The 27,534-nt window shown below is 41.4% G+C and overlaps 1 protein-coding gene across 8 annotated transcripts in view; it reads left to right on the top strand.

Annotated features, from left to right (window-relative positions):
* PTPN13 (protein tyrosine phosphatase non-receptor type 13) overlaps window positions 1–26,978 on the top strand; it is a 97,189-nt gene extending 70,211 nt beyond the window's left edge. For 5 of the 8 annotated variants that reach the window (XM_015861658.1, XM_015861654.2, XM_015861659.2 and 2 more), the window contains 31 exons: window positions 1,949–2,372; window positions 2,545–2,642; window positions 3,759–3,815; window positions 4,751–4,843; window positions 5,990–6,097; window positions 6,186–6,317; window positions 6,642–7,108; window positions 8,067–8,207; window positions 9,994–10,087; window positions 11,038–11,123; window positions 11,209–11,371; window positions 12,033–12,247; window positions 12,349–12,447; window positions 12,900–13,249; window positions 13,401–13,575; window positions 14,846–15,004; window positions 15,502–15,673; window positions 15,788–15,998; window positions 16,947–17,017; window positions 18,608–18,669; window positions 18,883–19,039; window positions 19,367–19,543; window positions 20,279–20,361; window positions 21,129–21,184; window positions 21,898–22,001; window positions 22,470–22,618; window positions 22,911–23,001; window positions 23,716–24,053; window positions 24,585–24,800; window positions 25,470–25,532; window positions 26,122–26,978. In XM_015861658.1, coding sequence (XP_015717144.1) covers window positions 1,949–2,372; window positions 2,545–2,642; window positions 3,759–3,815; window positions 4,751–4,843; window positions 5,990–6,097; window positions 6,186–6,317; window positions 6,642–7,108; window positions 8,067–8,207; window positions 9,994–10,087; window positions 11,038–11,123; window positions 11,209–11,371; window positions 12,033–12,247; window positions 12,349–12,447; window positions 12,900–13,249; window positions 13,401–13,575; window positions 14,846–15,004; window positions 15,502–15,673; window positions 15,788–15,998; window positions 16,947–17,017; window positions 18,608–18,669; window positions 18,883–19,039; window positions 19,367–19,543; window positions 20,279–20,361; window positions 21,129–21,184; window positions 21,898–22,001; window positions 22,470–22,618; window positions 22,911–23,001; window positions 23,716–24,053; window positions 24,585–24,800; window positions 25,470–25,532; window positions 26,122–26,205 — 4,895 coding nt within the window. In that variant the 3' untranslated portion in view covers window positions 26,206–26,978. The remainder of the gene's footprint in view (window positions 1–1,948; window positions 2,373–2,544; window positions 2,643–3,758; window positions 3,816–4,750; window positions 4,844–5,989; window positions 6,098–6,185; window positions 6,318–6,641; window positions 7,109–8,066; window positions 8,208–9,993; window positions 10,088–11,037; window positions 11,124–11,208; window positions 11,372–12,032; window positions 12,248–12,348; window positions 12,448–12,899; window positions 13,250–13,400; window positions 13,576–14,845; window positions 15,005–15,501; window positions 15,674–15,787; window positions 15,999–16,946; window positions 17,018–18,607; window positions 18,670–18,882; window positions 19,040–19,366; window positions 19,544–20,278; window positions 20,362–21,128; window positions 21,185–21,897; window positions 22,002–22,469; window positions 22,619–22,910; window positions 23,002–23,715; window positions 24,054–24,584; window positions 24,801–25,469; window positions 25,533–26,121) is intronic. The other 3 variants (XM_015861655.2, XM_015861657.2, XM_015861653.2) reach the window with 3 other exon arrangements.
* The last annotated feature ends 556 nt before the right edge of the window (window positions 26,979–27,534 follow it).

Below are 27,534 nucleotides of genomic sequence, written 5' to 3'. Positions count from 1 at the left end.
GCCTTCTCACTCTCTCTTTGTTCCATATTTGTATCTGTCTGCATTCCAGTTGCTGTTAATCCAGGTTTTCGCTAGCATAGCTGGGATGGAGTCTGATCCCAAAGCAGTGGAGACTGTGATTTCTAATTTAGAAAAAAAAAAATAAAAAAATCGCGTTGCAGCCATGCAGCCAAATCACTATCACAGAATCACAGAATTGTAGGGGTTGGAAGGGGCCTCCAGAGATCATCGAGTCCAACCCCCCTGCCAAAGCAGGTTCCCTACACCAGGTCACACAGGAAGGTGTCCAGGCGGGTCTTGAATATCTCCAGAGAAGGAGACTCCACCACCTCCCTGGGCAGCCTGTTCCAGTGCTCCGTCACCCTCACTGTAAAGACGTTCTTGAGCTCATTTGTGTGGAACTTCCTATGCTCCAGTTTCTGGCCATTTCCCTTTGTCCTGTCTCCACACACTGCTGAAAAGAGCCTGGCCTCGCCACTTCGCTCCCCACACCTCAGATATTTATAGTCCTGGATCAGGTCTCCTCTCAGCCTTCTTTTCTCAAGGCTAACAGATGCAGTTCGCTTAGCCTTTCTTCATAGGGGAGATGCTCCAGGCCCTTCACTATTTTTGTGGCCCTCCTCTGGACTCTTTCCAAGAGATCCCTGACTTTTTTGTACTGGGGGGCCCAGAACTGGACGCAGTACTCCAGATGAGGCCTTACCAGGGCAGAGTAGAGGGGGAGGATCACCTCCCTCCCTATGATCTTAGCTGAATAGAGAAATTATTCTGAGAAATGGAAGAAGACCCAGCATGCATGGGAGTGACTTGCCATGGAACATTACAACAGAGAATGGAGACATGGGAAAGAGCACTTCATAGTCCCAGTGCTGCACAGTGTTTTCAGTGATCTGGGGGGAAAAAATCGTCATTATAACACATGTAAATCTAATAAAAAGTGTTAAGACTGGGAAAATAAAAGGAAAATGCCAATTCGGTAACATTCTGTCTGCATAAATAAAAAGAGAAGAGGCACAGAGCTCAGGAAAAGTGGAATTTATGATTTTGTGGTACACAAGAAAGGGCTTTTGCTATAACTTGAGGGATAATAATTTCTTTTATTCACTTCTGTCATACAGTGACCAGAACCAGACACTGAGTTTTAGGAATGAACTTTGAATACCTGAAAGGGTATTTAGAAAACCGCAAAGCACTGAGATTTAAGTCGGTTTTATTAAGGAAGTCTCCTGAGCACATGAGAATTCTCAGTTGGGGGTTGGCAGAAAGTATTCACCTGAAATCCATAGGAAAATTGTGGCTTGTGTTGGCAGGGATTAATAGCAACATCAAGAAAAGAGCCCTTAAAATATTTCATTAAAGTGCTTTTCCACAGGATGTGAACCCAGCCATAGGCAGAAAATTGAGATTTGTGATGTCTGCTCCAGCAAAACCATTTTTACATAGCTCACCAGGTCTGTCTATGGTCATGACTGGGGCAGCTCTTTGATGTGGATATGAAAGTGGCAGTTGTGCACTAATTCACATTTTAAAATGACAAAAATTGTCTTCCACCACTACATGTTCCTTGTCTGCATGCTTAGTATGGATTGAATATGGATCAGTGGGCAGTCAGGTAGTCAAAACTCTGGTCAACACTTTGTATTCTGTTCTTTGCAGCAGATGTGATATGCCTCTTCCTAAGGCCCTGCAGTTTAACGGAGAGTGTGAATGCTAATAAAGGGGATGTTTTCCTATTTAGTGTTGTTGCACTTAAGCACAGCAGATGGATAGGGCAGCATACTGTCCAAGTTTTGTGTCTTTAGTGAACTAAATGGACCTGGTGATGATGTGTACTTCTTAGCATTATGGCTAAAGGAAAAAAATAACCTTGTTGCATGCCTTGTACAGGGAGATCACACTGGTTCTGTTGTATAACTTGAAACTGTTTCTTGTTTTAAAAATTTCACAGAGCGAGCTTCCTTTAGGAGCCTGAACATCCATGCGGAGTCAGTGAAAGGCTTTGGCATGGGGCGGGCCATCAGCACGGGCAGCCTGGCCAGCAGCACCCTCAACCGCCTTGCCGTGCGCCCTCTATCTGTGCAAGCAGAGATCCTGAAGCGACTGTCCTGCTCCGAGCTCTCGCTCTTCCAACCACCCTCTGGCTCTTCAAAGGACAAAAATGAAAAGACTTCGTGGGAGGAAAGACCCAGGGTTATTAGCAAATCGTTCCATGATCTGAGTCAGAGCCATATCTCAGTTTACCCCCCGAAGAAGAATATTATCACAGCTTTGGACTCTTCCTCACAGAAAATAGAGGACTTAATGGGAAGAGTCTTTCAGCGAATGCCAAAATTTGATAGTGGATCAGCAGCGGGACCATTAAAACTGAACAAGTAAGAGTCTCTCTGAGCACCCTGAAATTCCTTTGTGTACATTTGATGTACATTTTGCATCAATTTTAATTTATTATTCATACCATTATTTTATTACATTGATCCCTCCCTTCCCTTTCCCAATTTCCTTTTCCCTCTGTCTGATTTCCCTTCTCTCCTTCTCCCCTTTAAGTTCAAAATCTCATGCAGGTTTAAGTAGAAGTCCTGAAAGAAAGAAAAATGAATCGGACTCATCATCCATGGAAGATACCGGGCAAGCCTATGTAGTAGGTCAGCACACAAAAATACTGTTACTGTATTTACTAACAAATTACAGTTGCTTCATATGTAGTGCTTTGATATTCATATAAACTGATGGTAGCTTTTTGACTTGAAAAAGGGATGAGGGCAAAGTTAATGCAGGCAAATTGCCTATTATTCCAGGTCAGTTGTAGCAAAGAAGAAAAATAAAATACTCCTATGGACAAAGTATCCAACTGTTCTAATACCACAGGTGTTCAAAGTACTGCACACAAGTAAGTCCTAGTAGCAGTAAAAAAGTATGTTCACAAAAACAAAACAAAAAAAACCCAATGTTTTTGAGCAGAAAAAGTGCTTCAAAGCAGCTGAATACAGTTATTTCTCACACTGGGATGTGGTATGTTAATTTTTTATATCTCTGTCATCAATTTTTGGTTGCAGGAGGCTTTCTGTTACAATAATAAAAGCTAGGATGATGGAAGTGTTCACAACATTAGCTTGCTTTTCATGTGTTTAATAAGATAACTGTAATTATTTATGTAGCTTTACAACAAGTGGGAGATGGGTAAGCACTCAGGCAGTAACATACAAACGCTACAACTACCTACACTGCACTGAAATCAAGACAGAATGGGGAACTGGGGCTTTTCTGCATTATGAGCAGAAACTACTGAAGAGGGACGTAAGGCATGTAGTTTCTGTAGTGACTGAAACCATTCTTGTTACTGCCTAAACTTGCTTGTTACTGTATAAAAACTTGCAAGGCTGCGGTTCTGATGCTTTGTAAAGTTAGGCATATCCATCAAATAGAACTACAAAATTTAGTCTTTGTCTCAGGCTTTTTCTTAAAGCCTCACTGATTTCTTCTGAAGTTTAGAGTGGCTGAGAAGGCCATCGCTCTGTCCTTTCTTTAGTTCTTTGCCTTTGCATGAGCTTACACCTATCTGAACTTTGAATTGTGACCAAAGCACATTAACGGTTGGAATTTGCTCAACCATAGCTACATTGGTGTTTGCTCATTGTAGAAATAAATACTCTGCTATTGTGATGGGCTCATGCATGTTCTGTGTAAAGCCTAATGTGTCTTCATAGCTTTCTTGGGGAGAAAAATCATATTAATGTCCAATACTTGCATTCATGTTGCAGGTGTTAGCATGAGTAGCTCTGGAAATCTTCCATCATCAACACCATTAAAAGAGAGCAGTAAGTTGATAAATAACAATGCATCCATTCCATTGGTTAAGTCTGTAACTTTTAATTTATACTTGTTGAGAGCTTCACTGGCACTTTTTCTGTTCTTTGGCTATGTTTACATCAGACTTCTGCCAATCAGTTGAATGGGATTTTCGTCTAAATCTATCTCAAATACTGGTTTTGGGGTTGCTTCTGGAGAGAGATTTTTACGTCTGTGTAATGCTTTTCAGCTACGGAAAGTATCTAGTTTGACTCGTAAAACCTGCAACAAACTTTGCTCTTCAAAGTTCCTTTCCCATGCTTGTGAGGCTGATGGTCCTGCAGTGCCCCAAATGACCATGTGCTGATTTTTGGAGTAGGGAGGGGTGGGGATAGAAGCCATTTTCTGGTTGGGGCTCTCTGCTGTGTTCTCTGGCTCCAGTTTTTTTTGCCTGTTACTGATGTGTAGAGTTCAGTAATGTTCTGTTGTTGAGGAAGTGCCTGTACCACTTCAGCAGAACTGGGCCAGGCACTCCAGTCCAAGCAGTTCCATCTTCTCTGGGTAGATTATTCATGAGTTCAGACTGACAGTATGCTGGCAATTTAAACAAGATAGGTCATAGTACATATTTCTAACGTTGATTGTTTCAGTTAAAGATTGTTATCAGAATTCACTCAGTAACCTTTTAGTAGCTTAGAACCATAGAATGGCTTGGGTTGGAAAGGGCAATCAGGCTGCCAAGGGCCCCATCCAACTGGGTCATGAGTACCTCCAGGGAGGGTGGGCATCCACAGCTTCTCTGGGCAACCTTCTCTTCGCAGCTGGACCCACTATATTAGGGAGGATTTTCAGGCTATCAGAGGAGTGATCTGTTCTATGGAATAGAACTCAAAGACAAACCTGAAAGGATGTCAGTGTGCATGTGTTCATCTGGTGTCTGACTTAATAAATGTTGGCTTTTCAGGTGAGTCTCTGCAAACAACACAGAGCAGAGTTTCCTCACCAGAAAGAGAGATCACTTTGGTGAACCTGAAAAAGGATGAAAAAATGGGCTTGGGTATGTGGCTTTAACGTGGTTGAATTGTTTTGGATGTTTCTGGAAGCTGAAAATAATATAAGGATTTTGTGTTTTGTATTTAAGTATTTATTGTAGGACTGAGGAAAATAGTCATGGGCTGTATTTTAAAGACATTTAAGCTGCAGAAGCCTGGACTTCCTTGGTTACTCCTGCTGCTGACTTGAGTGGTGTTGGGAAAATCCATTTCTCGGTTTCTTTGTATTACGTGTGGGCTGACATTTCTGCTTACTGTGAAATAATCTTTAAAAATGGCATTGAGGGATTATCTTTGTGTTCAAATAAAAGGATTGTGTCATGTGGACACCTCACAGTTGTGATGACTTAGAGGTTTTCAAGAAGTAAAGCTTATAAAGCTATTATAAATGAACTGTGTACTTCTATATTCTCATCATATAGCTGAACTGAACTTCAATTATGAGGTTTAGTGAGCCCAGAATCTCAGATATTTGGATTCCATTCCTTGTTTTTTTACTGTTGTTTTTCATAAACCCCCATCATTTTCCCCTGTAATCTGGTATCCCATAGAGTTTAGGGGAGTTCTTTGGAGCATCTCTGTTCTGTCACAGAGTACTGTAATGTAAATTTGAAGGGAGAAGGAGTCCTGGAGATCATATTTAGTATTGACACTGCATAGTAACTTAAGAGCTGGCCAAGAACAAGAGCGATTTGTAGGGACTGTCCCTTCTGCCTTTTCTGCTGTTACTTTGCTCTTTTTGTTAGAGCAGAGAAAGCCTGATGTCTTGGATGTTTGTTTTTCTTAACCATGAACATCTTTCCTAGATTTACCTTGTAGAATTAGTAGAAATAGATTGGAAGCTTAAAAGTAAAACAAATTTGGTTCACTTTTAATATACAACACTGGGTTTGAAGAACCCAGCTCTTAACGCCAGGGTCAGATACTTAAATAAGGCATCTAAAATTTAGAGTAACAGAAAAAGCATGTCATCTGGACAGTGGGAATATAAACAGTGTCCTGAGATTCTCTCATAGATTCTTTTCTTTTTTTTTTATTTTATATTTAATAGAATGGCAAAAAAATTTTGTCTGCTTTGAAATAGCAACTTGTGCTGGACCAAGTTAGACTCTGCTCACTGACATTTGCATCCTTTGGGCTTTTTTCAATAGGCTTTCAGATAGTTGGTGGAGAGAAGACAGGGAAACTTGATCTGGGAATTTTCATTCACTCAGTTACTCCTGGAGGACCAGCTGATGTGGAAGGAACTCTGAAACCAGGTGAATGGTGTGAAAAGGGAAAGGTATACATGACAGAAAAGACCAAAAGTGGATGTTGGATTGTGTCTAAACAAGCGCTTTTGTGCAGGACACCGACTGATATCTGTGAACAGCACAAGTTTGGAGGGCGTCAGCCACCACACAGCATTAGAAATTATAGAGAATGCACCTGAGGATGTAACACTTGTTATCTCTCAGCCCAAGGAAAAGCCATCCAAAGGTATGGAGAGAGGTATTTCTTGGTTTCAAACCACTGATCTGAGCAGCTGACTTGGCCATACATCTGGCCATACATCACTTCTGTGCACCCCGGTTAATATGTGCTTACAGTTGTGTTAGAGACTGACAGCGGAAGCATTAAACTTTACACTTGGATCATTTGGGGTAATTTCAGTGAGGGTACACTGGTTGCACCTTATATAGAAAGCATTCTGTATGGTATAGAATGGTATAACCTCACGTGGCCCTAAACTGAGAAATTTGTGTAACACTGTAGACAGGATGTCACCAGTCCCTGCTGACTGTCTTCTCTTCTGGCTTTCAGCATCGTGCAGCACCTCACATCTCACTAATGGGACCAGGACCTATGTAAGAAGACCATCATCAGTGCAGGACAATGAGGCAGAGTCCTCTTCAGAGGAACCTAGCAGGTCCCGTGCTCATCAGAGGGCTGTAGCAGGCAGTGTGTCTGCCTTGTCAGGGGGCAGGCGGGATGGGAGTGTGAGCTCCCAGGACTCCAGGACTGAGAGTGCCAGCCTGTCCCAAAGCCAGACGGCTGGCTGCTTTGGCAGACGTGCCAGTGGCAGAGCCCAGCAGGATCCACAGAAGTACAGTGACTCCCAATCTGGGGTTTTGAAAACTAATGAGAAGAGAAGGTCGTCGTCGGACAGTACTCGAGCCAAAATGAAAAGGTCGGGAGCTGTGGAGTCCGTGGAGTATTCTGACCGAGGAGATTCTGACATGGATGAAGCAACTTACTCCAGCAGTCAGGAGCAGCAGGTTGCTCAAAAGGCACAGTTTATTTCATGTCAAAGTTTCCCACTGGTGTAATAGTGGCAGTGAAATATCTGTCTGTTGGTGTGAATGAGGTGAAAGGGGCATGAGGGGAATGGCAGACTAACCCACAGTTTGTCCTCTTAATGCCAAATGCTGATAGCATGTTTCTACCAGGTTGGTGATTTCATTCAAAATAAGTGAAGAAATTCACTCCTGGAATTTCAAAGCATTTTCCAGCTTCACCGTGTCATGTCATGGGCATGTCTTACTCAAAGCAGATTCTGCTTTGGAATGAATATGTAATGCTCTTGTACATTCTGTAACGTCCATTCATTAAGTTTTGTCTCATGTGATCATAGTCTGATGACAGTCCTAAAGAGATAAGAAAAGTAGTTCTGATGTAACTGAAATGAGAGCCTGGAGTAGCAACTGAACCTATATCTTTTGACATTGATCTAATCAATGGAAAAAAAACCTTGTCTAATGAAACTTCATTATTGTCTTATGAAGCTCTGAAGTGAGCCATGCCCTGAGCAAAGGCATTCTTCATTTTGCTGAAGTTACACAGCGGAAAGTACTACAAATTCATCCCTAACCAGTAATGACCGCTGTGTTGAGCTGATGAAGAGAGTTGCCTTAATTTATGCTAATTAATGCAACAGAACCTAGGCTGCTCTAATGGTGAAGCTCTAGTTATATTTTCTGTGTTCCATGACGTTAAAGACTCAACTACTGAAGGCCAAATGTGTTTCTGCACTAATGCTGTTTGATTGCAGCTGTGGAAGAGTTAAAGCACTGTGTCTCATGTGCTATACATAATGGTACTTTCCCAGTGTGGAAACTTTTTGGCTGCAGCTGATTGAGAAAGACATCCCTTAGGATCTGTTCTAACAACAAATCTCTTTTTTCTTCTTTTTTTCTTTTTTTCTTTTTTTCTTTTTTCTTTTTTTTGTTGTTGTTGTTTTAATTAAAGGAATCTTCAGCAAATACAGCCGACAAAATGAATTCTAAAAAGGTTTCTGCAGAACTTCTTAAACCTGGAGATATCTTTGAGGTTGAACTAGCCAAAAAAGATAACGGCTTGGGAATAAGTGTCACGGTACTGTTTGACAAGGTTTTCAGATGTTTTCTCTTTTTCTCTACTCCCATAACCCATTAAATTACTAAATTCCAAGGAAGCAAAATATTTTCTGGAGTTACAGCAGAGCATGTAGTTTTACTGACTTACAATTTATCTTATCAAAGCTGAAAAATAGTGTTGTAAATTCTTCATGCCATCTTCCCTTCAGGTAACCTTCATTTGATGATTTACAGTGAAACCCCAAAGTCAAAATAGAATCTTATTGCAGCAGCTGTTTTGCAAGTACAAACTGAAAGATGGGCTTTGTCCTTTGCTCCCCAGTAACGTGGCAAGTCTGCAAGGGGGAGAAATTAGAGCTCTCCTACTGGACATCACGTGCAGAAAAGGGGTTGTGTTACCTCAGAGTATTTGCACTCCATGCACATGTACTGTGTTGTGTTCTCCCTCTGCTGGTTAAAAGGCAGAAAGCAAAAAACTACCGAGATGCAACTTAGACCTGTCTGGCAGTGCCTCCTTGCAAGGTTACTGCCCACAGGAGACAAAAACGTACTTTTAATGGGTGAATTTCTCATCAGGTTATAAAATTTTGATGGTGATTCGCACTTAGTGGCTGCCACACCTCACAGTGGCACTTCAGAGATGAAGAAAGTTAATCATAACTGATACGTACGTGTCTTTCGCTGCTCTGTTTTTGTTTTGTGTTCAGAAATGCATCTGAGTATTTTAATATTCCAGAATTATCTCTGGCTGATAGATCAGCAGATTATGCAATAATTTGAGAATGGAAAGATAGCATAAATTATAACAATAGAGAGCAGCTACTAACTGTAGATCAAATCTGTTGGGTTGTAGTGGCTGCTTATATCTTAACCAAGTCATTCTTCTCCCAAGTGTGGCAGTGTGGATAGGCATATGGGTGGAGTTGGAATTTGTAACCCCTGAAGTTACATTGCTCTGTCAAGTTCTCAGTGACTGGAGGCACAAAGGGTAAGCAGGACGTAGTTACTGAACAGCAGCAAGCCTGCAAGGCCTGGGGTTTTGCAGAAGCCATCACAAAATGCCAACAATGCATTGATTGCCCTTGGAGGAATTACCAAGTAGTGCCTTCACTGCACTTTCCTTTTTCAGCCTCCATGCTGAGCCTTGCACTGCCATCCTGCATAGTGGAGAAAAGAAGAAGGACACAACCAGCTCTGTGCTTTAATCTTTCAGATGTAGCATCACACGCTTTCGGAGTGAACATTAACATTTTGTTGGTCTCCTTCCTCCCTCCCGTTTGTGGAACAATTCTGACAGTGTAGCATTGGCTGTCTGAGAGCCTGGAATGCAAAGGCCCACAGAAAATAGCGCCATTTGAGCTTGAGCAGATTTTTTCAGTGTAGACCTTCAAAATTCTATGACCTGAGAGAAAAGAAGCACTCCTCAGTTTGTGTTACATCAGAGGGTGAACTGGAGTAGGGCACTGCATGGGATACATCTCTTTGGCTGTTGCTGCTGGATGTGCTCACACAGTTCTTGGAGCTTTGTGTGCATGCAAGCGTGTTAACTCCAGCACAGCAGACATGCTTTGCTGCACGATACCTCTTTGATTGGAGTGCATTTGCATCGTGATGCATTGTGTTTGTACAGTCTTCCACCCTGGCCTCACTCGTAACAAACTGCATGACTGTGGACCATGCTTTGTAAAATGTTTTTGTTTGATGTGCCAGTAGTCAAAGTGCTTCCTTGAGTGCAGCTATCCTTGTAGTGTGTTGAATTGAATTACAAAATGTTCTAGCTGTAAAAAGACTGACATATCCTATTTTTGCTCTCCTTTTAGGGTGGTGTAAACACAAGTATAAAGCATGGTGGTATTTATGTGAAAGCGGTTATTCCAAAAGGAGCAGCTGAAGAAGATGGCAAAATAGAAAAAGGTATTTGGGGTCATTCCATCAGGGATTCTGAATGTGAGAAATGGTCAGAGAGCTGCCCAGGGTAGGTGTGAGGGTACACAGTGGCTTGGAAGCTGGGAAATCTGTTTAACAAAAGCACAATCTGAGAAGGCATCAAGAGGAAGAACGCCTTTCCTGAGGTCAAGTGTTTATGGTTTTAATTTTGTCTCGGGTATGTGGCGGGTAATTCTGTTAATGTGAAGACAGAGGAGAGAGCAGCAGCAGAACCAAAAGAAAACTGCAGAGATGTGGAGGGGAAAGTATGAAACCATATTATTATCCGTAATGCAGCCTGTTTTGGTGGAGAACACTTCTCTGTGTCAGCCTTGGGGAGGGAGAGCTTTTGTGTTATTTGTAGCCTTTTCACTTAGTGTATAGGGTAACTTCATACATAAAGTCATTGTAATGGCTGTGGCTTTTCTTGTTTTTGAGCCAAGCTTCAGTCCTTACTAAAGAAATAACTGCCCTTGCAGATTAAAATTGGTTTTTGATATAGATGTAAGAACTTTGTGGCAGATCCATCGTTCCAGTAGTTAATGCTGGCTTTGATGTGGGATTGTCCCAGGTTGGTTTAGTTGTAAAGTTCTCCTCTTCGCTCAGAAAAGTAAGAGAAGATTAGGTACTAGGAAACATTTCTTCTCAGGAAGAGTGGTGAGGCACTGGACAAGGTTATCCAGGGAGGTGGTAGAGTCACCATCCCTAGAGTGTTCAAGAACCGTGAAGATACGGCATTGGAGTGCTGTGGTCAGTAGATGTGGTAGGGATGGTTGAGGTTGGACTAGATAATCTTAATGGTGTTTTCCAACTTCGACGATTCTGTGATTTGATTATTTACTTCAGTCACTGCCGTTATTAGGTGAGAGTTTATGGTTTCTGTGTTTTATTTACATTGTGCTTCATTTTTTCTCAAGTGATGGATTACTTATTTCTAGGTGACCGTGTGCTTTCTGTCAATGGGGTTAGTTTGGAAGGTGCTACTCATAAACAAGCTGTGGAAATGCTGAGAAACACTGGGCAGGTCAGTAGCTAAAGATCCCGACAGACTAGACTGTGCCATCTCCATGACCACTGCCAGTTAACCAGAGGATATTTCATCTTTTCAGGTGGTGCATCTGCTGTTGGAAAAAGGACAGATTTCAGTGGCAAAAGCTCATGCTCCAGTAACACCACAGTGCACACCACCAAATCTGGTGGGGCCATGTGAGCCTCAGGAGACACCAGCAACAAGAGCTACGAACACCAAAGACTACAGCTTTGTCACTGCAGGTCTGGCCATGTAGGAAAACACTGGAAGAGTCCTTGAGTTTTATATAATTGTTTTTCTGTATCTCCTGTGAAATAGAAAGACACGAGTCAGAGCTGATTAGGAATCCATACCAAACCCCTGCACATCATGCAATTTTTGTGTTTCTGTGCCATTGCAATTTGTTCTGAAGGTTTCCTTTCATATCTTGTTAACACAGTTCAGTGACTGTGAACTGTTCGCTCTCTCACTGTTCCTTTTTTGTTCCTAATTTTGCCAGCAGGCCAGGGCTGTAGGATTGTTGAGATAGAAGGGTGCTGCTAATTCTGGTGCTGCTAAGATAAATGTAGCAGGGGTTAAATCCTCATATAAAAGTGAGAATTCCTGTTTTATATAACTGCTGCTCCTGTCTAGATGGGAACAGACATCCTGCCTGCCAGGAGCTACAGTTGCTGCTCTCACAGGTGTCTGTTCAGTGGCCAGAACAGGCACATCAGTCAGTTATGATGACAGTCTCCTTAACGGGCTTCTGGAGAACTGAACTTTGAGGACACCTCCATGTGCTGTGTGGCGTGGAGTTAGGAAAGCAAGCTAAAAAACATCATGGCTGAAGGCAGAGTGCACTCCACTTGCTTTAATGGCCAGTGTGCTGTAGGAAATAATGTGCTACCACTTCTCTTACAGAGAACACATTTGAGGTAAAGCTGATGAAGAACAGCTCAGGTCTTGGGTTCAGCTTCTGCCGTGAGGATAATCCTACTCCAGAGCAGCTGGACTCAACCATTGTGAGGGTGAAGAAGCTCTTCCCTGGGCAGCCTGCTGCAGAGAGTGGGCAGATAGACATTGGGGATGTCATTCTCAAAGTGAATGGGGCATCGCTCAAGGGTTTATCCCAGCAGGTTAGTAATTTTTCTGTCTGTCTTCATGGTGTAAGTCGTGCTGTGGTAGTCCTGCACATCTTGGTGGCTCTGTCTAATACTGAACCCAAATATGGCTGTAGGAAGTCATCTCTGCCCTGAGGGGAACATCCCCAGAAGTCTCTCTTCTTCTTTGTCGGCCGCCACCTGGTATACTGCCGGACATCGACCCTGCTTTGTTGGTAAGGCCTGTGGCATAAGACTCTTCTAATTTAATTGCTGTTTGAGGGTTCACTTGGGGGAGGGTTATTAATTAAATGCAAGATAGAGATGGAAAGATGGGGGAATTGTGCTCACAGACGGTTGGCTCGTGTGATAAATTCCTCAGGAGTGTACTGAGAAGTTCACAGACATGGAAAGAACAAGGGCCTTTTTGTTGGTATTTTGTTGGGGGTTTTGTCTTTGTTGGCTTCTTTAATTTTTGTACTTCAGGATTTTTAGCCGGGTTTATTACGATGTTTCTGAGGCGGGTGTTGCTTTGTAGCGCATAGATTTGAAGTTGATCTCAAATAGAAACTGTAACATGTGTGAAATATATTCTATGAAACAGCAATTTGTCTGCTTCTGGTGTATTGCAGTCTTTGCAACCTCACAACTGGAGTTTAATCCATTTAAATGTCCTTGCTTTCTGTAGACCCCCATCACTTCACCTCTACAAGTATTTCCAGATGTCAATAGAGAAGTTTCTGGTCCACCAAATGAAGAACAGGGTGACAGCTCAGATGAAAATGAAACTGCTGATTTGAGCAAGAGAAGGCTGAAGTCTCCCTCAAGGAGAGACAGCTACAGTGACAGCAGCAGGAGTGGTGATGAGGAGACGATGGACTCACTGGCACAGCTGGGTCAGAGCTGGAATTCTGCCCTCTGCCAGCCTCCAGATGAAGCTGTGACACAGGCACACAGCCAGCACGAGGCACGTGGTGCTCTTCGCACCATCTTGTATTCTGCCCATGAGACTCCGAGCAGGTCAGAGCTTGAGGACAGGTGAGCAGCTCATAATGATTCCTGTCATGCACTCATGGGAATGCTTCTTTTGTTTTGCTTGCTAGATCTGTATAAAATCAGTATTAGTTCGCGTATTAATTTACTGTTGACAGCCATGCTGTATTAGCTGATCCTCCTTGTCTATCTCCAGCACTCCGCTGTTGGATTTGACATCGATCCCACCCTGTAGAACCATTCCTGAAGTTACCACATCTGTTTTAATGAACAGCTGTTATGCTGCTTCTGCTTCTGAGCTGCCTCCACGCCTGGAAAGAATGGCCTCACTACTCAGCCAGCTGGAAAAAAGTGCTGAAGAATATGAACCGGTAATTTCCTGCTTCTGTCTTTCTGAGGTTTAAGTGTAACCTCTGCTGTGGCAGCTGGAAGTTTTTGTAGCCATAGTTTGGAGAGTGACTGAATAGAGGATAGGCATATTAATTTACAAACATGATGATTGTAGGTTATACACGCAGTGAACTGGGGATGTCTTATAAATGGCACTTACACTCTGAACTGTGCTCATACAGGTGTCTGCAGTTGTTTTCTCTCTGAGGTTTTCAAGGATTGATAATATTTCCCTCTGTGAGCATCCTGTGTGCACAGGCAGATTTGCACACATATTTTGTGTATCGCTTTAGCCTAGAAGCTTGGTGTTAAACATTTCCCTAGCTCTAGGCAATTTCTCAGGCCAGACGTATATGCCAGTTACCTTGCTGTGTAGTTGGTTAGAGATCATGGGATAAATCAGGCCAGAGGAGGCCTCAGGAAACTCTGTTCTTTGCTGCTTTAATCAACATTTTGTGCTCTATTGTGAAATGTAGCATAGTTTTGAGACTTCTGTGATAGTTTCTTGCCACCCTGAAAAAATTTGTGCAGAGTATCAGAAGGAGCTTGTGCTTCCATAACCTCACGTAATTGATTCACAAATAAAAAAGAATGTGACAATTGAGCCTTGGTATGTTTCAGTTGTGGAAGCGTCCTAGGTTACACAGCTGTTCGTGCCCATACTCCCTTTTGAGAACTAACATACTGTCTCCTTTTTAGTCTCTTCTTCAGAATTTATCTACAGACCTTCATGGCATTGCGTGAGTGTCTGTGCAAATGAAACAGATATGTGTCTTTGAAATGACAGTTCATGCAAATAAAAATAGAGAAGGCATATGTATGCATGCAGTTCCATGGAAAGACATAGTTTTGTCTTGTTGTAGGAAAACCTATTCTTCACTTACTTCACTTGACTAGATCCTGCTGTGCTGTCTTCCTCTGAGAGCCTTTTTATGTATGATAGCTAGTTCAGAATAAAGCAAGGTGCCAGTTTTGATGTGAGCCTTCACAGCACTGTTTAGATCATTAGGCCTTTGGTCCAAGGTCAGCTTCAGGCAAAAGAGCATCCTGTCCAAATGAGAGACAAGTGCTGGATACAGCTGAGTTGAGCCTGCTCTTACAGATGTCTCAGTGCTATCCAGGCTTGAGTTACAGTTACACCAACTGGTGCATTAGTTATCTATTTCTGTCAGTGTTAAATTCAATTTCCCCATGGTCTAAAGCCGCTTCTGTTTTATGTGTGTGTTGTTAAGTGCTACTTTTTTCCCCTAGGAAGTAGAACTCCAGGTCACCATGACCAAGTCTGAAAAGGGCAGCCTGGGCTTTACAGTGACCAAAGGGAGCGATAATGTGGGCTGCTACATTCATGACATTGTTCAGGATCCTGCCAAAAGTGATGGGAGACTGCGACCTGGGGACCGACTCATAAAAGTGAGTGAATTACCATTTCCAGACAAAGGGGATGCATGAAAATAACAGTTTTGAGCCAAAACCAGAATAATTATGTGAACTCTGTGCTAAGATTAAATAGAATCATAGAATCCTAGAATGGCCTGGGCTGAAAAGGACCTCAAACATTATCTAATTTCAACCTCCCTGCCATGGGCAGAGTCACCAACTACCAGACCAGGCTGCCCAGAGCCACATTCAGCCTGGCCTTGAATGCCTCCAGGGATGGGGCATCCACAACCTCCTTGGGCAACCTGTTCCTGTGTGTCACCATCTGTTGGGGGAAAAGCTTCCTCTTAATATCTAACCCAAATCTCCCGTCTTAGTTTAAAACCATTCTCCCTTTTCCTATCACTATCAACCCATGTAAACAGCCGATCCCCCTCCTGCTTATACATTTCCTTCAAGTACTGGAAGGCCACAATGAGGTCTCCTTGGAGCCTTCTCTTTTCCAAGCTCTGTTGCTTTTGTCTCCACAGGTTAATGACATTGACGTCACCAACATGAGTCATACAGATGCAGTCAGCTTTCTCCGTGCTGCCCCAAAAACTGTCAGATTGGTTCTCGGACGTGTGTTGGAGTTACCTAAGATGCCAGTATTGCCTCACTTGCTGCCTGATATTACGCTAACATGCCATAAAGAGGAGCTAGGTAATAGAGAATTATAGTGCCTTTTCATGCTAATGTGATTACTTTTCTTAAGTTCCAAAGAAAGTATTAGATCTTTTTTTGTTTTTTGGGTTTTTTTTGCATCTTTCTCCACAGGTCTGTTGTTAGCAGGTGGTCATGACAGCATTTACCAAGTTGTATATATCAGTGACATTCTCCCCAAATCAGCTGCTGCCAGAGAGGAGAGTCTCCATGCACTAGATATTATCCATTACATTAATGGGGTTAGCACACAAGGAATGACATTGAAAGAAGCCAGAAGAACATTGGAAACATCTCTTCCTTGGGTCGTGCTCAAAGTGACCAGGTGTGTTCTGGAACTGCATGCTTCACTGTACTTATTGCTTTTCTCACCGATTATAAGTGGGTAAAACATGTTGCTGGTATGACAGCTATTCACCAGGGCAGTATCAGCTGGCATGTTATTGAGGGCTGGTGCTGCAAAAAGGGAACATATGTTCTCAGATTTGCACTTCAGTGCAATAGAAGGGCACTTAATACTTGCTGTGTTTTGTGTTCCTTGGGGAGACAAAGCTGTGTCAAGCTATCAAGTGTTAAAAACATTCACTAAATATGGCACAGAATGTTTTAATGCAATTATTCCTTTTCTTTTTTCCTTTTTATCTTTTTTTAATCAAAACCATTGTTACACATTCTACAAATATATGTATTAAAAAAAAAAAAAAAAAGAGAATGAGAAAAAACTGTTCTGTGCTTACATAATTCCATCATGTGGATGTTCTGGCACAGCTCTGAGTGTCAGAACCCTCTGGCACAGACCCATATTTTCACTAATCCCTGCTTCTGTTTTTATGGAAATACTGCAGTCTGACAAACTGCAGGAATAGTCTATTCCTGAGTTTTAAGTTTTGCTCGGAATGGGAAACCTGGCAACATTCCCCTCCATTTTGAAACCTGCTTGTCATGCTGATGTTCTTTGCTCCCTCCCCACCTATCCTTTAATTTGGAGGCAAACAAGATCAAATCTTTGTCATAACCTAGAATAAAACTGCACAAAGCCCTCACTGATTCCTGAAGTAGGAACCAACCTAACTACTAGTGCTTCATCTCTGTCATTAAATGTTCTAATATTCCTGACCTGTTGAAATGCAAAGTGCAATGACAAGGTTTGATGATTGTTTATACTAAGATGTTAAATAACTGGGTTTTTTTGTTTGTTTGTTTGGTGGTGGTTTTATTGATATATGTTGTTGTTTTTTTTAATGAAAATTTCTGCACATGTTTCTTTTCATAGAGATGGTCATCCAGTACTTCCAAAATCCAGGAGTCCAGATAGCTCAGATTCGTGGTCAAAGAAAACCAATGGTAAGATTTCCATGGTCACTTATTGCATGTGAAATGCATATCTGTAAAAAAGAAGTGTTGTGGGTCTTACATGCTCTCTAGTGTGCATTGCACTACAACTCTGTGTGCTGAGATAGCTCCAGCAGGCATTCATTAAGTTTCTCTTGCAGTTCTGAAATTTTCTCTCATAACAAGCCAAAGTCATTCAAGGAGTAAATTTAACAGATCAATTATTATTATTATTATTACATATATATATATATTTTTACTTGAGTCCTGTTTGTTCTGACCACAAATAAAAACATCGTTCTGTTACATCTGCAGTGGCTTCAGGTCTGATGTTCATCTTCTCTTTTCCAAGAGTAAAACAGCCCAGACTGATTTTATTGTATCCCCAGGGTTTGTTTCCATCTGTCTGCTTTCCTCTTCACATCTGGTGTCTGCAGCCCCACACATGGTGTGGACTGAGGTTCACCATTGCCTAGCAGACAAGCAATGGCTTTGAGCATTCTGTAGACAGCACTCCTTTTAGTACTGACCCTGTGAAAGCAGCTCTTTTGCTAAGTACTGCTTGCTTGGATTTAGTTCCAGCCGCATTTGCTTCTCTGCTGAATCACTGCATATGCTGCCTCTTATGTCTGAAACATTCACTTTTTCCATTGACATTTGCTGCTTTCATTTGTTTTGATTCATCACAGTCTTGTTTTCCACACCTCTCCATTAATGTATCATTAAATATTATCATTAATATTAATATTATCATTATATTAATATTAATATTATTAAATTGAATATTGATCTTGCCTCGTGACATCCTTTTAGTTCTTCCAATTGCTCATATACTTTTCAACTATAGTAAACATTGTTTCCAAAATGTTGGTCAAGATATTGGTTAGGAACCAGCCCTGTAATTGGATCTTGGAAGACACTGCCTGAAACACCTTCCTTTATCTTTCTGTGGTTTCACCTAAATGCTTCATTTCTTACACGTGCTTTTACAAGCAAATCCAGAACTGCATTAGAAACTAGGTACATAGCAACTACTTGTTCCACCATGTCTCATTTATTATACCAATAATGTGATGTTTGAGATAGGCACTGGTCTTTTATATCACAGTATCCCATTTTTTGTTGACAAGGAGGGGAAGGTACCTTAGGGTGAGGATCCATGTGCAGATGATGTATGTTGGTTTGGTTTTGCTGTTGGTAGGTTTTTTAGGGGGGAAAAAACAGTGATAGATTATTGTGAAGTAGTAATCTATACAGTTGAAAAGGAAGGGAAATCACATCCTATTTCCATAAGGTGCAAGTATTGCCTTCCAACTGCAGGTTGTTAGGCTGCTTATCAACATTTATCTTTGCTTAGAGTTGGTTATTTTTACGAACTTTCCTGCTTTCTCGTTCCATTGAGCTTGAAGTTCAAATAACCTCAATCAAGTATAGGTCATCAGTCATAATTTTGTCAATGACCATTAATCAAACAGGCAGAAATGTTACCTATTTCACAACACATCTTGTATCTTTTGTATAAAAGATCATCAATGGAAAGTAATGTAATTACAGTGAAAACGATGTTCTTAAGTTGTTGGCTTTTTTCCCCATTTTATTTAGGCTGCTCACATGGTGATCCCTGTGATAAAACAGAAAAGACGACTGATGCCTATGGGCCCAAGGTAAATATCCCTCAGGGGAGTACATTTTCATTACCTTGAAAAAAGGATATAGTTCATACAAGTTGTTTTTTAGTGTGTTTGAAAAAAATGTATTAATTAAACAGTGCTTTTCACCAAACTGTGCAGATCCAACTGTTGCCATTGGATGTGAAAAAGCAATTATAAATGCCCATGTTTTTATTGTTAAGTTGTACTGTTCTTCACTTGTCTTAGGTCAATGGCAACAGCATCATAGGACCTTCTCATGCAAACACAGAAAATAATATCCATCATACAAAGGGACAAATGAATCTCACAGGGTCTGGAGATGCCCCTTCGCTTGGCTTCACTGCTCCGATATCAGATGTTTCTAAACACAGTGACAAATCAGGTGAGATGAGATGAGGGACCAGGCCATTCAGTATTTGGTTCATGGATGAAGGAGAATCAAGGCAATTGCACAGTTTGAACGGACTGAAATAAGTCAAAGTAAGGATGGCAGTCATGTTTAGAAGATCATCCTCAAGCCCTGTAGTGTGCTCTTGAGGAGTTTCTTAATGTAGGAAGTAGGTTTATGAAATCTGGATATTATGCCAGAGACGATGAGAGAAAGTCATAACAACTGGAAATAACACTTCAGCATCTCCTCCTCTCTGCCCTGTCCCCTCCCCTGTTTAGGAAATATATATATATATAATTTTACACTATTTCATTTTAGAAGCAGAGGTTCCAGATGATGAGTATTATGATGAAGATGATCACAATGAAGTAGTCCAGTATCTGTTGGATGTTGTAGATGAGGAAGCCCAGAACCTCTTAAATCGTAACAATGCAACATCAGAAGCTCAGAGCCTTCTGCACATCAAGAAGGCCACATCGGAAGATCATCTGCCAGGTACTGAGTCACTGGAAAAACAGATCACTGGAAACTAGGCCTCCTGAAAGTACAGTGCCTAGCGAGCAGTGGCAAATATGATGAGTGACATGGAATTGTTTTGTACAGCATAAGTAGAAATCAGACCTTCTAGAATTACAATTTTTTCAGCACTTTCGTTCTTCTTGAAGTTCACTTTGCTTATTGCCATCCATTGTTACATTAAAATCAGGGAGGAAAGAGGATCTCAGCCAGTCGTATGAGCTCCACTACTTCAAATTTATTTTAGATGGGATTTGGCCTTTGCAAATGAAGATATATTGAACTTGTCAGATAGGGCAGCAGAGAACTGCTGTAGCAGCCAGATAGGTAAGACCTTTTCCATAGGGTTTTCATTATGACTTAACAAAGAGTGAGCAGAAGCCTGGTTTAGAACTTCTGTGGGTCTAAATATAAAAGAGTTGCGAGCACGCTGCTGGCATGTCAGTCTGCTCACTTAACAGCACTGGCCTGTCTGTTACACCATGGCACAGCAATTCTGTTTAGCTGTGCCAACAATCTCACTTTCAATTGCAGCTGTTATATTTAAAAAAGAGGAAGCCTCAGGTCTGATGCTTCAGCATACTGATAACAGAGGGGCTTATTCTGGCGCCTGTATTCTGGTATAACAAGATTCACATGTTTGAGAAGGTGATTTCTGGGCTTCTTTCAGTGTGTTTTTGCTCTTTTTTCTGCATTCTGATCTTCCTGCTCCAGTAGAGATGAATGGGAAACTGGCAGAAGATAAGTCTGAGGACACAGACTGCGATGGCTCATCTTTACCTGAAGATTTTTCAGAGGTGAGATGGCAAGAAGCTGGCAGATTTTTCTTTCTCAGATAGTCTCTTTCCATTTATCATCTTCCGTATTTGCATGGATTTTGTAGAAATACCCTTTCATGCATTTTAGATAATAATTATTTTTAAAATGTAATAATATAATTGCTTGTTAGGGTTATTTGAGCCATTTAATCTAAAATTGCATTGATTGCTGCATGGAGAAAGGGAGCAGGGACAATGAATATTGTGTAGACTTTCCAAAATGTAAATGCGAGGCTTCTTTCCCCTTATGTTTTACTAAAATACTCCCATTAATTTGAATGACTTCTATATATTGCATCCCCAGCATTATTACACGTCTTCTCTTAGATCAGTCATTAGCTTTCCAGGTGTTATGTCAGATTTGCAGAGCTCTTGTCTGTCCAGCATGTCCCTGCAGCTCTGTCCATTGAGAGGAGCAAAGGGATAAGTCAGCCATCCAGCTCTATCAGCATTGTCTGACTATGACAGTAGAGACTTTCAAGGTGTCATAATGAATAAAAAACATCTTGGAGACTTGCTCTTTCCTTAAAGAACTGAAATATCCTCTACTGAGTCTTCATTGTCTTTTGAGGAAGACAATGTTTTGGGTTAGTGAGCTGTCTCAAAGAGTTAAGTCTTGCATTACTTGGTGTTTTGAACTTACTCCCCTCCAAAAATACTGTGTGTAGCCTTTTACATCCTTTAAAATCCACAGTAGGTGAACTTTATAACAGCAACCTTGATATGTTTCGTTTCTCTTCCAACAGCCCATGCACATAAATGGTTGTGAAGACCATGGTGAGGAAGGAGCTGTGCCAGAAAGGTAACATTTCTTTTCCAATATTTCTTGAAAGTAAACCTATGAGATTTGAAGTAGTCAGTAGAGATGTGTTATAATGCAAATTGGATGTGTGTGTAGGATATATATATGTATAATGTCTTGTCAAATAGCTCTCTGTCCTTGTTATTTGAAAGGTTATAATTCACTTGAATATTAGACAGGTTTATGTGTTTTACCGTGCCCTGGCTGCATTTTTATTCCTTTGATATGTGTTTATAACACGTAAGTAGACATTTTTCAGGTGGTTCCAAACAACTTCATTTGCACTGTACTAATAGTTTGTTTCTTTCAAACAAGGAAGAAATTCAAACAGTCTTGTCTTCGATTGGAATCTTCACAAGGTTCCCAAATGTGATTTCTTCAGGTCTTAAAGTGCCCACGTAGTTCCACTGATTAGTCTAATAACCACTTGGCTGCTTGACACTTACTGTTGGTACATGGAAAACTGAGAGCGTACCTGACCACATTATTAGCTTCTGCTTTGACCTGCCTTGAGTCCTGGAAATCCCCATGTTGTTATTTCTGTGCTAAATATTAAAGAAAAAGAAAAATGTGGGTGTTTCATATCAGTGCAGTGGATCTGGTCCATCGGTACCTGTAGCTGTAAACAACTTTCTGGTGATGCTTCATGAGGTTGCAACTGCATTGGAAGTCTCTAGGTGTCGCTTCTTACTTCTGTTCTTTGCTCTCCTTAGATCTCCTCCACAGCCTCCCTCGAGTCAAGCAGATGAAGATGAAATCACGTGGGGAAGTGATGAATTGCCAATTGAATCAATCAGCCAGGAATGTGTAAATAAAGGCAAGAGCTTCGGCAAACCATTAATGGAAAACTGAGGATCACATTAAGTAGCCAATATGTTCAGATGTGAATTTTTAAAAGTCTTGGATATGGTTTGAGGGTGTGATATAAGCAAAAACTTTTTGAGAATTAGAAATGTCAAGTCCTGAAATCCTTATACAGAAGCCGTACATGTGTGTGTATTCATTAAAAGAAGAAAATAAAGATCAGTGTAAGCCTTGGGACTGAACAAGTAGGTTTAAGACACTTAATTGCAGTAACAGACAGCCCTTGAGTTTGTTAATGTTGTCATGTTTCCGAGGGGCACTGAAGCCTGATAGGAACCTTTCATGGCAAGGAAACCATCTAGTGCGAGGACATGCAGCATTGCACTGCATTTTACATATTTCCTTCCTTTTAGTTGTTAATTTAGTTTAGTTTAGATTGTTATTTGCGCAGCCATACAAATCAGCCTCATTCTTCTGCCAGATCTCCCTCTGGTGACAAACGAAGAGATCTCCTCTCTCCGTGCTGTGAGTGTGCTCCCTGGTGGCAAGTACTGCGGAACGAAGCTGAAGGCGGCCATCAGGGTACTGCGGGGACTGCTGGAACAGGGGGTTCCTTCCAAAGAGATCGAAGTGAGTAACATCGATCTTGTTAGGGCCTTTGTTCTAAAACACAGCCTTTTAACAGGATGGAACTGACATAGAACAGTTGATTCATCACTGCCTTAAATACCACAGCTCTTTAATTTGAAGCTCTTTAAAAGAATGAGAAGAGTTCCTTCACAAACATCCCCCTTCACCCCCCACACAGCAGCTGCTGAGAGATGAGATTGGGTCGAGCTGGGAGTTCAATTCAAAAATGTGTTTGCATCTTTCTTAACCTTCTATGGTTTTTGTGGCTTCACAAAACATTCTTTCCCTACAGAATCTTCAAGAGTTAAAACCATTGGATCAGTGTTTGATTGGACAAGCAAAGGAGAACAGGAGGAAGAACAGATACAAAAACATCCTCCCTTGTGAGTATTAATTGGTCTGGCAGTCAGGGTAGATATTTTGTCTCAATTTGTATGGAAAATTAATTGGATCTGCTGCTGAGCAGGAAAAAAATAAATAGAGCAGACGTTTTCTACGTGTTTGCAGTCAATATTTATAAAGTGGTGTAAGACTGGTGAACAACAAACTCATGCAACAGCTAAGAATGAATGGCCAGAGATTTTTCAGGTGTTTCAACAGATCCCACTCATTCTTAAATGACATACATGGATGTAGACAGACAATTTTTTTAATATATATATTATTATTCAGTTTTACTTGTGTAAATTTGGAATAACGGACAGATATACTACTGTCAGTAAATTTCCTGCAGCAAAATGTTGTTTGTTAGCTGGGAGCAGTGTTATGGAGCAGTAACAACTGACACAGGCTTAGCTCTGCATGAGAAGTATTGAGCCTCAGCATCAGGAGTGCTTCAGTTGAGGTCAGGCACCACAGTGTCTGTTGGTTAGATTTCCTCCCTGACCATCTTTTTCTTTATTCAAATAGAAGTACTGATCTGTATTTCGATGCAAGTATTGCATTGTGTTTTATGTTTTCTGTTTTGCAATAAAATGTTGAAACACCTTTGGAGATAGACATCATGTGAGTGTGTAAGGCCCAGCATCTCTATTGTGTGAAGATTTAATTATATTCACACCTAACACTGAAGTATTTCTGTTGTTTTGGAAATGCAGATGATACCACCAGAGTTCCTCTTGGCAGTGAAGGTGGATACATCAATGCCAGCTTCATTCGCATGCCAGTGGGGAATGAGGAGTTTGTCTACATTGCTTGTCAAGGACCTCTCCCCACTACTGTAGCAGACTTCTGGCAGATGGTTTGGGAGCAGAATTGTACTGTGATTGCCATGATGACTCAGGAGGTTGAAGGAGAGAAGATAAAATGCCAACGTTACTGGCCAGATGTGCTCCATAAAACCACCATGATAACAGATAGACTGCGGCTGGCTCTTGTAAGGTTTCAGCAACTGAAGGGCTTCATCATCAGAGTGCTGGAGCTAGAAGAGATCCAGGTAAGTCAGTCTGATTTTTATGTGCTTTTTGAGTGCTGGCATTTCTGTCTTTGTGCTGGTGTCTTGCCTGGTTTTAATCACAACGTCTGCTCTGAGAAGTAATGTAGCGTTTCTCTTTGCCCAGTGATAGTTATTGAGCAACTCATCAGCCCTACAGTTTGTGCTGCTGTGGGACCTTTACAGGAGAAGGCAGTTGGGCCAGGAGGAGATTTTTTGATGCTAACTAGACTTCAAATGTGGCTCCCTGGGTGTTTTTGTCCACAGAAGCAGAAAGATATGTAGAGATACAGCATTCAGTCTGGATGGTTTGTTCCTGTGCATGGTTGGTCTGCACAGAAAACCTCATACTATTTAACTACCTACTGTTTATTTTCAGTTTGAGTCATCATTTCTTTGGTTTCGTTGAATTGCAGACCAATCTGATGGAACAAATCTCTCTCTTCTAAGGCTTAACATTTAGGAACTTCTCTGTCTTCTTTTTCTTCTTGCTTTGTGTAACATTTTGTTCCTGCTGTTGTTGTTAAACCTCAGACAGGTGAGGTACGGCACATTTCCCACCTGAACTTCACCGCCTGGCCCGACCATGACACCCCTTCTCAGCCAGACGACCTGCTGACGTTCATCTCCTACATGCGGCACGTCCACAGATCAGGACCCATCGTAACACACTGCAGTGCGGGCATTGGCCGCTCAGGGACCCTGATTTGTATCGATGTAGTTCTGGGGCTCATCAGCAGAGACCTCGATGTGAGTACCTGAGAGAATGGGCTCAACCATGCTTCTGACTCGCAAGAACTCTGCTCAGTGGGAGTATTACTTCCATATTTAAAATGAGTGATGAAAGAAACCATCACAAACTCACACTGTAGAAACACCTTGACCTAAGATAGCAATATGTCAATTTCTTTTTCCAGCACCAATGGGAATGTACTTTCTTGGGGGATACTGAGGAAAGTGCTGGCTAGCTTCGGTATGTTACTGTCCACCATTGGGCCAGTACAGCAAATCCTTTTGTGAGTTTGTATGGAAGCAGAGCTATGGTGAGCTCAGCAGGGTTTTTAAGCACCCACCAAATGTCCAGAAGTTTTATACACCAGGAGAAACGAAAAGCATTGTGTTTGGTTGGGCCAAAGGACTAGATTTTTTGCATACTCAGCTCTTGGTAACAGTAATCCATAAAGCCAGTGGAGGTGCACAGAGAAAGTAAAAGGTGTAGGAGAGTGACATCCTTATTGCCCTGAGGCAGCTCATGCTGGTAACCTACCAAGTGTATGCAGGATACACGCAACTGTAAGTTGTTTCACTGCTACATGTTTCATGGACCTGGTTGGATTCCTTGGTGTGGTGCTGGGGATATTTTGTGTATGCACGTATGGATTTATTCAGCACTTAACTTGCTGCTGTTTACTTTGGTAGTTTGACATCTCAGACCTGGTGCGCACAATGCGTCTGCAGCGGCATGGGATGGTGCAGACCGAGGTGAGTCTCCAAGTACAGCTTTCCAGACACTGGGATTCTAAGTCTGATGTACCAGGAAGCTTCCTGTAGTGATCATCTTTGTGCCCTCTAATGCAAGCCCTGTGTTATGAGAATGAAATTGGATGGATGTCGCTGAGTATCGGGATGCATTTTATAGATTAAAAATTATATGCAGCTTTAAGCATGCTGTGCTCTTTCAATTTGTGACTAAAAAGAAGAGTTGGAACTGGAGTTTTCTTCTTCCTAAAGAGAGGAAATCAGTTGAGCTTTTCTGGGCAAATATATATATATAACATGCTAAAGAGAGGGCCTCACTGTACCTGCTCTGAATCACTGAAACCAGTGGAGACCATCCTGAAGTCTCCTTTTGGAGGGAGGTGTTTAGCTGGAAGTAAACCAAACCTCTGGGAGCAATCTAGATCTGGAGATATTGAACCTACATCAGACCTGGAACCACTTTTTGAACACAAAGGACTTTTCTCAGTAGAGTTTCCAAAAGCAAACAGAAAAGAACTCTCACCCCAAATCATGCATTAGCTCCCAAATCTACACTGCTAACATAATATGCACTCTGATCTTCCTCTTGCAGGATCAGTACATCTTCTGCTATCAAGTTGTCCTGTATGTCCTGAATCATCTCCAGCATGAAGAAGAGAGGCAAATAAAATCCTGAACTGGAAGTGCTTTCAAAAATAAGGAAGTGAGGAAACCTGAAGGCTCTCACCTGTTCTTTGTTCTGCCAATACTATCAAAGTCCTTTTCTTCAGCTGCTGTCAAATGTTTTCTCTATCTATCTCTGTGTGTCACTGCAGATAAGGTACATAGTATATGGACAAAGGACAGCTTGTACCATACCACTGGTGTCTTCAGCCCATGGACACAGCTGTGAGATATTTGTATAACAGTAAATAATATTTAATAAAGCTGCATTTTTTTGCAGCTTCCTTAATACGTGATTAAATACTCAAATAAAAAATATTTTAATGAAAAAATGGGGAAAAGAAAAAAAAAAAAAAGAAGTAATGTAAAAATACTCCTGCAGCTCTGCAGCTGCTGTGGAGTATTTGTTTCGTAGGGGGTGGGATAAAGCAGTATTTTTGTCCTGGCAAAATTTATTACCATGCTGTTTTAATGGTTTCTTTTAAAAGCTTGTGTATGGCAAAATGTTTTGGCCTTTTAGTACAGTTGGAACTATTTTATAGAGGGTATCTTAAATCAGTATTTAAGCTTTAAGAGCTGCCTGTTAGTGTGAGGATAGCGGTGACTGTTTACTGTAAGTACCACAGTTAACAATGTTTACTTGATAGAGTTCCATGTATATATTTATATACTTTTACAAAAAAAAAAAAAAAAAAAAGAAAAGAAAAGAAGTTGAATTATCAGATGTCTAACTTTATAACTTATTAGGCATCTCTACTCTGTAAATAAAAATACACTTAATGTCCACTGGTGGGTGAATCTGGCTGTTTCTGTGTCCTCCTCCTACAGAGGTCTCCAACCTTTGGGCTTAGCTGGGCCATGTGCACTGGAGAGGAATCGTATTGAGCTGTGTATGTGTAGGTCACTGTGAAAGTAATGCCTCCTGTTTATTTCTGATGCAAAGAGCACAATAACACTATTTGATGGAGCAAATTCTCAGCTACAAAACACTATTTTTCAACAGTCATCACTGTTAGCTATGCGTTTTCACCTGCAAGGATCAAGAGCCCACATGCTGTGTTGTAACAGTCTGCAGGTTGGATCTGCCCGCTGTATGCCAATGTTTAGCTTGGCATAGGAACAGACGGAATAACGCTTCCATTAATTATCTTTGATATAGCACCCACCCTCCATTATAGCAGAGTAAGTTCTCAAGTAGTAGAAGAAAAGTACACACATGGAGAGAAAAATATGTTTGTGAGGCCTGCTATCAGTATGACTCCATGCTCACATTGTAAAACCAGCGATGGTAACAAGAGCTCTCCACGCTCACACTTGCTGTAACACACAGGGTGAAAGGGAA

The sequence above is a fragment of the Coturnix japonica genome, chromosome 4 (assembly GCF_001577835.2).
Source record: "Coturnix japonica isolate 7356 chromosome 4, Coturnix japonica 2.1, whole genome shotgun sequence".
Classification (NCBI taxonomy): Eukaryota; Metazoa; Chordata; class Aves; order Galliformes; family Phasianidae; genus Coturnix; species Coturnix japonica.
This window is presented reverse-complemented; position numbering and strand designations above follow the sequence as displayed.